This window comes from Rutidosis leptorrhynchoides, chromosome 4, assembly GCF_046630445.1.
Source record: "Rutidosis leptorrhynchoides isolate AG116_Rl617_1_P2 chromosome 4, CSIRO_AGI_Rlap_v1, whole genome shotgun sequence".
Classification (NCBI taxonomy): Eukaryota; Viridiplantae; Streptophyta; class Magnoliopsida; order Asterales; family Asteraceae; genus Rutidosis; species Rutidosis leptorrhynchoides.
The window spans coordinates 619043312-619056722 of NC_092336.1; the positions used below are offsets into that span (position 1 = coordinate 619043312).

The 13411-nt window shown below is 36.4% G+C and overlaps 1 protein-coding gene across 1 annotated transcript; it reads left to right on the forward strand.

The window, feature by feature from the left end:
- Window positions 1–2835: 2835 nt before the first annotated feature.
- On the forward strand, window positions 2836–6618 carry LOC139904110 (protein SUPPRESSOR OF MAX2 1-like). Its single transcript, XM_071886041.1, has 3 exons — window positions 2836–4386; window positions 4536–4767; window positions 4870–6618. The coding sequence occupies exons 1-3, from the start codon at window positions 3065–3067 to the stop codon at window positions 6397–6399; spliced, it is 3084 nt and encodes a 1027-aa protein (XP_071742142.1). The 5' UTR covers window positions 2836–3064; the 3' UTR covers window positions 6400–6618.
- Window positions 6619–13411: the final 6793 nt, after the last annotated feature.

The following is a 13411-nucleotide window of genomic DNA, read 5'->3' on the forward strand; positions in this document are numbered from 1 at the left end:
CGCGTTTCAACCTATTCTTTCGCGTTTCGCGACGTTCCAAAACGCGACAAACGCCACTTAAACACGACATAGTACCAGTTCTTAGAGTTCAGGGACTGAAGTTGACAGATTCTGATTCTGATGTAAATTCTGAAAACGCATAAGTGTTAGGTTCACTTTTATTGGCGCTTTCAGGTGCACACATTTACTGACACTTTCAGGAGCATTTTTTGATGCACAAAATTTAGGATCTGACAATCTAGCAAAAGCCCACTTCAAAGACTCCACAAATCTACTTTCTCTCGCTAATCTCTCTACTTTAAGATGAAGATGATAAGGTTGGTGAATGGGGTTAATGAGGCCAAAATATGTTTTTAATGCTCCTATACTCGTTCTATTGTGAAATTACCAAAATGCCATCGTCTAATTTTTAATTAAAACAAGGATTGCTGAATCAGGTGCTGGCACGACGTGCCTATTAAGTGGCACGGCGTGCCGCAGTGCAGAATTCTCAAAATTATATTTCTTACACCGTGCGACTTGTACTTTTGGTTTTCGGGTCTTACAGTAGATCTTCATAAATAGGGAATTGATTTAGACTCAATTAGATGCCTGATTTGTAACAATGACATAGAATCGGTAGATCATATTCTTTTTCATTGTCAATTTGCTAAAGATTTATGGAGTCGAGTTCTACGTTGGTGGGGTGTAAACAATTCGGGCCAACTACTCTCTTCAAATGTCGATGATATCTTCTAATCCTATTCATCACAGCCGAACAATTTTTCAAAGTCATGGCAAGCATTTGAATAAACGTGTGGGTACATCACTTGGCAAAATAGAAACCATATGATCCTTAAAAATAAAAAAGAAAATGGCCCCATGACACTAAATGAAATACAAATCAAATCTTTCGAATGGATTTCTAAACGCTCGAAGAAAATATCTTTAGATTGGAACCAATGGTTGCTTAATCCTAGCTTTTTCGATGATCACGGTTAAACATAGCTTATCTCATGTAATCTTTGTAATTTTCGTCTGTTTCGTGTAATCATCAAATATGTTTGATGTAAGAGCATTCCCTCATATGCTCTAAGTTTGTATCTTTGCTTCTAGTAATATAAATCCTTTCTGTCTTGCAGAAAAACACATTATAGTGCATGTTTAGTAGTGTTATGTAAATAATTATTTTGTAAAAATAAGTATTTTTATAGATTGCCCTAAAGGGTATTATTAAGAAATTATGAAATACATTGTTTGATATTACATTCTAATAACTACCGTATAACTTTTAATAATCAACTCACAAATTAACTTTTGACTCGCAAGCATAGGCGGACCTTCAAGGGAGGCATGCCAGGGTGCTAACCCCTCCAGTCTTTTGTATAATTACTAGAAGTTTGATATTATATAAGTTTAAAAAATATAAAATTTTATATATTAGCCCTTTCAAAAAATTAGAAACAACCCTCCCAAAACTTCCACCTTTTGTGATTTACCCTCGAACCATTTTCGCCCTCTCGGTAGTATAGTTCAAGATCCGCCACTGCGCAAGGATGGTTTAGTGTAGGGGCATTGTGTTATTCTATTGTTATAGCTTTAGTTTTTAGCGTAAAGATTGTTTCACTTTTTGGGTGTCAAATAATCGCAAAGTAGCTAATACTTCTAAGTGATTTCGATAAGTTGCATTGAAAAAAATACTGTAATAAACTAAAAAGAAGAAATTGCTTCACCCTCTTGATGAGTTGATATTAGTAAGCGCGTGGTATGAAAGGAGAAATAGAGGCAGTAAATATTTAGTCAGAAAATCATCACATGAATTTAAACATCTCCTAAAAAGTTTCCCTTTTCTATCTATCCACATCTATCATTTATCGTTATACTCTGCCCATTTTAAAGTAAAATGATAAAGGTTTAGTAAATGGTAGTAAATGATAGTACATTTTTGTATAATTAGTAATTTATTTAAAATTATTGTCAATTTTATAAATAATACACTAATTTTAATTAAGAGTGTATAATTATTTTCAAAATTTAATTTATAAAAACTGTGTTGAATGTAAAAGTAAAATTGTACCACATACTATAATTTGATGATTATTGTATGATCTTAACATGGTAGTCAACTTAGTTGCAACTGATTATTGTAGATCTTAATGGTGCTTACAAATTCAATATTTTACTTAAACGAGTAGTTGGAAAATTTGTGTTAATTATATTTTGTAATGATTATTTATATATTATGGAGTATTTATTATAGCGGTGATTCTCACACACCACTTTTTGATCCATATACACTTTTGTCTTATAAACTTACAGTTATGCCCCTAGAGAGTTGAGTTTATATTATTATTATTATATATGTAATTAAAAGTAAACTAGTTAATTATGTGTAAATGAATAAAAAGTAGTATGTGAAGATCACTTTCAATTTATTATTTATTTTAGACGAACATAAAAAGGTTACCAAAAGATGGGAGGGTTAATAAAAGGTGTCCGTGTCACCATTATTTAATCTTTAAACTAATCTCAAGATTAAAAGTAAAATAAAACAAAACAAAAGGTGTATAGTGTAAAGTGTGGAAGCAGAACAGGGCATTTATTTCCCAGAATTTGTTGCAAATTCTCTCTCTAGAATACAAACAAACATTGCCATCATCATCCCCCTTTTTCCATAAAAAACTCAAAGTTACCCATCTCCATACCACCATCTCCACTTATTATTAATATTAAATTATTTTCAAAAAGCTTCTTTTGTTTTTATTTTCAGTTTTACATACACGCCCCTATATAGATACATATATACACATATATACACACATACACATATACTATAGATTCAGATAGAGAGAGAAAGAACGTCTCTTTCTTTATCATCATCCTCAGTCCACATAGAAATTATGATGGTGGGTCTTCTCAATTTATAAGGTTTGCAAATTTCTTCTTTTTCCCCAATATTCAAATTCATTCTTGAATCTTGAATTTCTCTAACCCACAAAATTCCAACTTCTGGGTTTTGTTAAATTACTTATTTTTCTTAAAACCCAGCTCAATCTTTAATTATTATTGTAAAAGTATATATATTATGAGGGCTGGATTAAGTACAATCCAACAAACCTTAACGCCGGACGCGGCAACCATCTTAAACCAATCAATATCAGAAGCCGGCCGGCGAAACCACGGCCAAACGACGCCGCTTCATGTCGCTTCAACTCTTCTTTCTTCACCAACTGGGTTTCTCCGACAAGCCTGTATCCGGTCCCACCCAAATTCATCGCACCCACTTCAGTGCCGTGCTTTAGAACTCTGTTTCAGCGTTGCACTCGAAAGACTCCCGACTGCCACGTCATCTCCGGCAGTCACAGAACCACCGATTTCTAACGCCCTGATGGCTGCCCTGAAACGTGCACAAGCTCATCAACGACGTGGCTGCCCGGAGCAACAACAACAACCCTTATTAGCCATTAAAGTTGAGCTCGAACAACTGATTATATCCATTTTAGATGACCCGAGTGTCAGTCGGGTCATGCGTGAAGCAAGTTTTTCTAGCCCAGCTGTTAAAGCCACAATCAAACAAATAATAAACAATAACAACAGCAGCAGCAATAACAATAATTCAATTTCCGGCGGTGGGAGTCCAATTCCGTCAACTATCGGAATCGGATTCCGGCCCTCTTCCATTACTATAACCGGCCCAGTATCCATACCCGGAAACCCGAACTTGTATCTGAATCCACGGTTGCAAAAGAACGAAGAATCACCAAGGAATCTTTATTTAAATCCGAGATTACAATTACAACAACAAACACAACAACGACAACAACAAGGGACTGAAAACCGGTTTTTAAATCAATCTGGACAGCAAAAAAATGATGACGTAAACAGAGTTATTGAGATTATGACAAAACCCAAGAAACGGAATCCGATTCTAGTAGGCGAATTGGAACCAGAGGCTATACGTAAAGAGATCTTGAGACGAATCGAGAACGATGAGTTCGTAACAGAAGGGGCGTTGAAAAGCGTTGAAGTGATTTCAATCGAAAAAGAATTTGTTTCTGTATCAGATAAGTCAACTATACCGGTCAAGATTAAGGAATTAGGCGATTTAATCGATAAAAGAATTGCGAGTTTGGAAGGTGCTAAAGGGATAGTAGTTGATCTTGCTGACTTGAAATGGTTGGTTGAGCAACCGTCTGCAACGATTGTGACGTCAGCTGGTCGTCAGTCCGTTGGTGAGATGGCTAATTTAATAACGAGATTTTATGGGGAAAAAGTTTGGTTAATTGGTACCGCTACTTGTGAGACTTATTTAAGATGTCAAGTTTATCATCCAAATATGGAAACTGAATGGGATTTACAAGCTGTTCCAATTACATCTAGATCACCTATCCCAACTATGTTTTCGAGGTACTTTTGTTTATAATTTGATCTTGTATTTATTGATTAATATAATCAATCAATATTGTCTATAATTGTATAAAGTTAATTAGTTTTTAAGAGTGACGTTTGGGTATGTATTAATGTATTTATGAAGTTGTGTTGATTTTTTAATATAGGATGGGGACAAATGGTGTTCTTGGTAGTTCGGTTGAGTCAATAAATTCGTTAAAGAATTTTTCAACAACTATGAATTTGGATACTAATCGAAAGTTACCGTGTTGTCCAAAGTGTTCGAATGATTATGAACAAGAACTAGTGAAATTGAAGGAGTCCGAGAAACCGTCCGACGAGGTTAAGAGTAGTTTACCTCAATGGCTGCAGAATGCTAAACCTAAAGAGCAATCTCCCGTGAGTTGACGATTGATTTATTATTATTATTATTATTTTAAATTGTCGTTTCGATTGTGTTACTTGTATCCTAATTGTTGATTTAATCTTTTGTATTCAAAGGTTAAGGATCAAGAAACAGTTTTGAAAATGAGGATTCAAGAATTACAGCAAAAATGGAGTGATACGTGTTCAAGACTTCATCCGAATTACAATCAAACTCCGAGATTGGATAGAATTGTACCGATGGTTGTACCATTGACTGGAGCTTATAAGCCGAACATGCTTCTAAGACAAAGTCAACCCGGTCAACAGCAGCCACGGTTACAACCACCTAAAAGTCTTCAAGAGGCTTTGCAACCTAGCCGACAGCCTCGGTTAGAGCCTCCACGGAGCCCTGTTCGTACCGATCTAGCTCTTGGATTAAAGGAACCGACGATTTTGAAAGAAAACGAGGATTTGGCTGTTAAGGATCTTTTAGGCTGCATATCTTCGGAACCACAAAAGGCTAAATTTGCCAACTCAGCAGACACCGACTCCTTTAAGAAACTTCTCAAGGGTCTTATGAAAAAAGCTTGGTGGCAGCCAGAGGCTGCATCCACTATCGCGACAACGATAACACAATGCAAAGTAGACAGTGGTTCGAGGGGTTGCGTGTGGCTATTGTTCGTCGGTCCTGATAGGGTTGGTAAAAAGAAGATGGCGTCGGTTTTAGCGGAGCACGTGAGTGGGACCCGCCCGATCACTATAGGACTTGGTTCGAGACGTGACGGTGAGGATACGGATACGGGTTTTCGTGGGAGAACTGTGGTCGATCGGATTGCTGATGCGGTTAGAAGAAACCCGTCTGGTGTGATTGTGTTATCGGATATCGATGAAGCCGATATGTTGGTTCGTGGAAGTATAAAACGGGCGATGGAACGAGGAAGGTTAACGGATTCTCACGGGCGTGAAATTAGTCTTGGTAATGTCGTGTTTGTGCTAACCGGGAATTGGTCAACCGCCAACACGGATGTAGTCGATGAGCAACGGTTGCACTCGTTAGCAAGCCGTGATTGGGAGTTGAAGTTGGCCGTGGGTGAGAGACGGTTTAAACGGAAAGCAAATTGGTTGTCCGAGAATGAATGGTCAAAAAGATCGAGGAAAGATTCGGGTTTAGACCTTTCACTTGATCTTAACCTAGCCACGGACTATGAGGAAGACCGAACCGATGGCTCAATAAACTTGAGCAACCTAACAGTCGAACAAGGAGACGAGAATCAACAATTTGGAGTTATGTCCGTGCCTCATGAGCTATTAGGACCCAGCGATGGTGTGGTTGTATTCAAGCCAGTCAATTTCGGGTGCATCAGTCGCGAAATAGAGAAAACAGTGAAGAATGCATTTTCGACTGTAGTTGACGAGAAAATTACGATCCAGGTGAACGAGGCTGCGATCGAGAACATATTGGGCGGGCTATGGTTCGGGCGAACAAGTCTAGAGGAATGGGCTGAACACGTGTTGGTTCCGAGCTTCCACCAGCTGAACGCGCGGTTACCATCTTTAAAAGATGACGTGATGATTCGGTTAGAGTCAGATCGTGATCCGGTTCAAGTGAACGGTGGTGGGGATTGGTTACCGAGCAAAATTGCTGTGGTGGTTGATGGACTGTAATTTTGTAACTTTTTTTTTTTTTTGGCTTCATATATGACCATATATGTAAATAGTTGGGGAAAAGAGAGGTATAGTGAAACTTTAGAAAAAGGTGAGGGAATTTACGGTTCTAAGATTTCCCTTTTTAAGAATTGTTTATTTTCTTAATATATAAAATATTCAAGGTAATTATTACGACTATATCTATGTTTTAGCAATAAAAGATATTGTAGTGTTTGGACGGAATAATGTCATTTATTTATTTATGTGCACTAGCTTGCATCTTCAAATAATAATTTATATTTCCAATTTCATATATCTATTTTAATGTCTTTATTTGCAAAAAGATCATTAAAAGTTGTATTTTACATTAATTTATTACTTTCATTAATAATTGATAAATTTCAGTCAAATTTGATTTAAAAACAAGGATATAATCGATAATTGTTAGAGCTAATCGGTAAATTGTGTGTCTTATCGAAAAATGAAAGAAATAAATGTATGTTTATAAGCTTATGAGAACCACCTCTACCACCAATTGATTATTGGGATCGAACCCCAAGGCCTCCCTTACGGAAAATCACGTCATCACCAATACATCACTTTGAGGTTGATAGTGTTATGTATACTACTACTCCCTCCATCACATTTTTTTTGAACGGCAAGCTTTGCATCACAGTATCATTTATTTCAACGACACTCATCATTTGCACACACATACGCGTTCGGAAGGAAACCCGAATCGCATTACAGGAAACCGATCCTTTAACCATCTCGAGGGGCAGGCGGATCGGGTTTGAATCCTGAATGGATCCGGGAGAAAACCCCCTGGGGTCAATCTGGATATCCATATTTCAGGCAAATTAATTAATAGGAAGTGCAGAACGAGGCTCGAACCCATGACCTAACCTCCAGTCCCAACACACAAGGTGAAGGGGATGTCGTTAAAGCAATGCTTCGTTGGCCCCTCCGTCACATATTAATAGTCCACCGACAAAAAACCACACGGTTTAAGAAAAAGTGATTGTCACATATATTTTTTGTCTATTTTCCAGTTTTATCCTTATTTTTTACCTTTTTTTTTTTGAAAAGCAACAATGATTTTATTATAAGAAGATTTACATTACAGAAATACACAAAGAAGGCCAAAGGCCCACACGACAATACTATGAGACATACAGAAGGATATACATCACAACAATTACATTTTTATACACCTTTATACATTACACATATGAATATGGAGCTGTTAGCCATTGAAGCCAATCCAGTTTTATCTTCCGCGAACGACTTGAAATCCATTCGTAACTCTTAATTTGAATTTCATTGAGAGCCTATGAACCACACCACCATTTATTATCAAACGCTTTTTGGTTGCGGTTTTTCCAAATGACATACCCGGTGGTCCATTCAATCGCTTGCCAGAGCTTCGGACCCCAACCCGAATTAAAGGACCCATTACCCCCACCGAAGCTGTCTTCAATGCTAAAGTTGGTAGCGTTTTGTAACCCCCGCCATTTATAAACTCTATCCCAAATATTTCTAGCATGTTTGCAAAATACAAAAGCATGATCAATCGTTTCGATACCATCCTGTCATAACCCGTCCTTAACCATAAGAACGCGTTAGATAACGTATGATTTCATTGCGAGGTATTGACCTCTATATGAGACATTTTTAAAAGAAAAACTGCATATATTATACATTACAAACCACAACCATTATTTTTGTTACAAGCTTAAGACAATAAAAAGAAGATTAACGTTTAGCGATAATCTTCGACTTACAAACTTTACAAATGATGACAACAACACGGTTTCTAGCATATTTTACAATACAACATCTCGGATATGCAGTTTTATTTTTGACACAAACATGCGTACGCAAGATCCTGGTTAGATCCAACATGATGCAGCGGAAGCTTTAGAAATCACCTGAGAATAGACATGTTTTAAAAGGTCAACATAAAGTTGGTGAGATATAGGTTTAATGCCGGCAGCAATATATATATAGACCACAAGATTTCGTATATAAACAGTTTAATAAAAGTATTCTAAGTGGTTGAGCACTTGGTAACCATACTTAACATTTTCACGTCGCATATTCCCTTTAATATGAAATCTTACTACACCGTACCAAGTGTAGTCACAAAACGAAGTACTGTGCAACCGTTGAATACTGGTCGTCCAGTCCGGTTGGGGTTGTCAGGCCCGATAGATCTATCAACAGGATTCGCGTTTACAATACCGCTGTAAATATTAGTTACCAAGCTACAGGGAAGTATGCCAGTGGTACAACTCAACGTAGAACATATTTTTCAGTTACTTGTGTCCATATCGTAAAACATAAAATACATGTATTCTCATCCCGAAATATTTAGAGTTTAAAAGTGGGACTATATACTCACTCTTGTCTTGATGATATATATAATTTGACTCGGTCTTCCGGTTGATATCACGAACCTATCCATATATAATATATCAATATGTTTTCATTTTAAAACAAACGTTATATATATATATATACTTGTTATACTTTTAATATTTTGAATATTTCCTTAGTCCGTAGTTAGCATTTCGATGTTAGTAATTCAATTTTAATGGTTCATTTTTAGATGTTTAATATACCCGCAATAAACAAAACCCCCAACGAAATAAATAAAACCCCATCGTATATGTATTGGTTGAGATTAATCTTGACCCACGGTACCGGTGTTGTCAAATGACGTGTTGCGTACATAAAGTACCGGTGTTGTCAAATGACGTGTTGCGTACAATCATGGGATCTTATGATTAATCTTCTCGTGTTGTTTACGGGTGATCCTGAACCATATAAAATTGAATTATAAGTACATATATATAAAATATCATGTTATCTTAGAAATATGTGATTTATATCATTTTTTTCCAATTGATCCCGTAGTTGAAATGATCTAGGATAACCAATTTTGTTTCGGTCATAGTTTCTTCGTTACAAATCCGTTTTCGTTGATTCAAATTGCCATCTTCTTGGATCGAGTTCTTCTTTAAGACTATGAACTGTAAATACCTTGGTTTGTATTCAAAATCATACGGCATAAGTGAAACATTAGTGAAACATATGAAGTTAAACATTTTTGTTACAACAAAATCATTTAATGACCATTTTTCTAAAAATACTTATACTTTGAAAAACCAAGTTTTACCTTGTTAAATTAGCATATACATAAGTTATATTACAGGTCTTGAAGTATTTTAAAAGTTAAGTTAGAAGGATCTATTTAGTTTGCAAACAAGTTTGAAAACATTCAAACTATGTTCTTGTTGTTAAACTTTTGTACCACAAAATAAGATAGCTATATATATATGAATCGAATAAGGTTATGAACATAGATTCTACCTCAAGTTCCTTGGATGAAGTTGCTGTAAAAGAGAAGTAAGAAGCTAGAATCAAAAGGGTGATAGAAGTGGATGAAAGATTGGAAGTAAGTTGGTGTTCTTGGAAGGTTTTCTTGAAGTGTTTTTGTATGGTTTTCTTATGGTGTTTTAGTATGGTTTTTGAAGCTAGATCTTCTTGGAAACTTTGCTGAATTGATTAAGGGTTTTAAGGCTTCAAAGTATGTGTGTGTTTTGGCTAGAAAGTTGAAGTAAAATGAATGAAGATGATGATACATATAAAGGCCTTAAAAAAACGTGGCATTAGGTGTTCATGGACAAAATTCTAGTTTGTAATCTTGCTAATTAGTCAAGTAATCATCCAAAAGTAATTACCTAGCTCTAAGGGCATGAATAATGGCTGGTTAGGTGGTGATTTTGATGTGTATTTACTATTAGTAAATACGTATAGGAGCTAGGTATGATACGAGTACAAATACTCTAGGTATACGTATAGAAATTTTGTGAAAAATGGAATGAGGATTCAAATATAGCTATCTTTTGTGAATACACTTATATGGTTTTATGTATTTAAGTCTTTAAAAGTGATTAAATACATTACTTATACAATATATGTATAAACATTATATGTCTTAAGTATTTATGTCAAATAACGTTACGTATAGTTATCGTTTTGAAAACTTAAGTTAGTAGTTTCAAAATACACATATAACTTGTTGTTATTAATACAAAATGAGATATTAAAACATTTATTAATCATGTTAAATATGTATATATACATTTATATACACAAACGTATAATTATCATATATTGTATAGTTCGTGATATCATCGGTCAAACTAGACGGTCAAACGTTGTGTAAAACTCTTTTCGGAAACATAAGTCTCAACAATTTGGATTGCTTATCAAGTTGGTAATGTTTAATTTATGTAAATATCAATCTTATAAGTATAGAACGATCGAAAAAGTGCGGGTCGTTACATTACCTCCCCGTTAAATAAATTTCGTCCCGAAATTTTAAAATTGTACCTATTTTGCGTCATCGAGAAACAAGTGTGGATACTTTTGCTTCATCTGATCCTCTCGTTCCCAAGTAAACTCGGGACCTCTTCTAGCATTCCAACGAACCTTAACAATCGGTATATTGCTCTGTTTGAGCTGTTTAACTTCACGGTCCATGATTTCAATTGGTTCTTCGACGAATTGTAGTTTCTCGTCGACATGGATTTCTTCAAGAGGAATGGTGAGGTCTTCCTTTGCAAGACACTTCTTAAGGTTTGAGACGTGAAAGGTATTATGTACTCCGGCGAGTTGTTGCGGTAACTCGAGTCGATAAGCTACCGGTCCAATGCGTTCGATGATCTTAAACGGGCCTACGTACCTTGGGTTCAGTTTACCCCTTTTTCCAAAACGTATCACACCTTTCCAAGGTGACACCTTTAGCATAACCATGTCCCCGACCTGAAACTCTAATGGTTTCCTTCGGACATCGGCGTAGCTCTTTTGGCGACTGCGGGCTGTTTTTAATCTCTCCTTGATTTGCACTATCTTCTCAGTCGTTTCATGTATGATCTCGGGACCAGTTAATTGTCGATCTCCTACTTCATTCCAACAGATAGGAGATCTACACTTCCTTCCATACAATGCTTCGAATGGCGCAGCTCCAATGCTCGCATGATAACTATTATTATACGAGAATTCTGCTAACGGTAGATATTTATCCCATCCGTTTCCAAAATCGATCACACATGCCCTGAGCATGTCTTCGAGAGTCTGAATCGTTCTTTCACTCTGTCCATCGGTTTGTGGATGATATGCGGTACTCATATCCAAACGAGTTCCTAGTGCCTCCTGTAGTGATTGCCAAAACTTTGAGGTAAATCTACTATCACGATCGGATATAATGGAAATAGGTATTCCATGCCTTGAAACAACTTCCTTTATATACAATCGTAATAGTTTCTCCATTCTATCTGTTTCCTTTATAGGCAAGAAATGTGCAGACTTGGTGAGACGATCAACAATCACCCAAATGGTGTCGTATCCCCAGGCAGTCTTTGGTAACTTTGTGATGAAATCCATGGTAATACCATCCCATTTCCATTCTGGGATTTCTGGTTGTTGAAGTAACCCTGATGGCTTTTGATGTTCTGCTTTGACTTTAGAACAAGTTAAACACTCCCCAACATATGTTGTAACGTCGGTCTTTAAATTAGGCCACCAATAACGTGTCTTAAGATTTTGATACATCTTTCCAACTCCAGGATGTATCGAGTATCTTGTCTTATGTGCCTCGTTCAATATCAACTTCCTTAATCCACCCAACTTCGGTACCCAAATACGATTTGCAAAATACCGAATTCCATCTTCCCGTACAACAAGTTGTTTCTCGTACTTTTTCATTATTTCATTTCCTATATTTTCTTTAGTAAGTGCTTCTCGTTGAACTTCTTTGATTTGTGAGTTGAGATTCATACGAATTTTTATGTTCATTGCTCAAACTCGAATTGGTTCTCGTTCTTTTCTGCTTAAAGCATCAGCCACCACATTCGCCTTCCCGGGATGATAACGAATTTCACAATCATAGTCGTTTATTAACTCGACCCACCTACGTTGCCTCATGTTCAATTGTTTCTGATCAAAAATATGTTGAAGGCTTTTATGATCAGTAAACACAGTGAATTTAACCCCATACAAGTAGTGTCTCCACATCTTCAATGCAAACACGACTGCTCCCAATTCTAGATCATGCGTCGTATAATTTCGCTCGTGAATCTTCAATTGTCGGGATGCAAATGCAATAACTTTCTTCCGTTGCATAAGAACACAACCAAAACCTTGTCGCGAAGCGTCACAATATATTTCAAAATCATCGTTCCCTTCTGGTAACGATAAAATAGGCGCCGTAGTTAACTTCTTCTTCAGTATTTGAAATGCGTTCTCCTGCTCCGAGGTCCATTCGTATTTCTTCCCTTTTTGCGTTAATGCTGTCAAAGGCTTAGCTATTCGGGAAAAATCTTGAATAAACCTTCTATAATAACCGGCTAAACCCAAAAATTGGCGTATCTGTGTTGGTGTCTTAGGAGTCTCCCATTTTTCAATAGCTTCAGTTTTTGCTGGATCAACCTGAATTCCTTCGCTATTAACAACGTGACCAAGAAATTGCACTTCTTTCAACCAGAAAGCACACTTAGAAAATTTAGCATAAAGTTGTTCTTTTCTCAACAACTCCAGTATCAACCTTAAATGCTCTTCATGCTCTTGCTCACTCTTGGAATAGATAAGAATATCATCAATGAAAACGATAACAAACTTATCTAAATACGGACTACAAACTCGATTCATGAGGTCCATGAATACAGCTGGCGCATTCGTCAATCCAAACGGCATAACCAAAAATTCGTAATGACCATAACGTGTCCGAAAAGCAGTTTTCGGAATATCCTCTTCTTTGACGCGTAGTTGATGATAGCCCGATCTTAAGTCGATTTTCGAATAAACACATGATCCTTGCAATTGATCAAATAAGTCATCAATTCTCGGTAGTGGATACCGATTCTTGATAGTTAACTTATTTAATTCACGATAGTCTATACACATCCTAAAAGATCCATCTTTCTTCTTAACAAACAAAATTGGAGCTCCCCACGGTGAAGTA

Coding starts and splice junctions, on each gene's coding strand:
- LOC139904110 (XM_071886041.1), top strand. CDS start 3,065: ATGAGGGCTGGATTAAGTACAATCCAACAAACCTTAACGCCGGACGCG. Junction 4,387..4,535: donor ATCCCAACTATGTTTTCGAG/GTACTTTTGTTT, acceptor TTTTTAATATAG/GATGGGGACAAATGGTGTTC. Junction 4,768..4,869: donor AACCTAAAGAGCAATCTCCC/GTGAGTTGACGA, acceptor TTGTATTCAAAG/GTTAAGGATCAAGAAACAGT.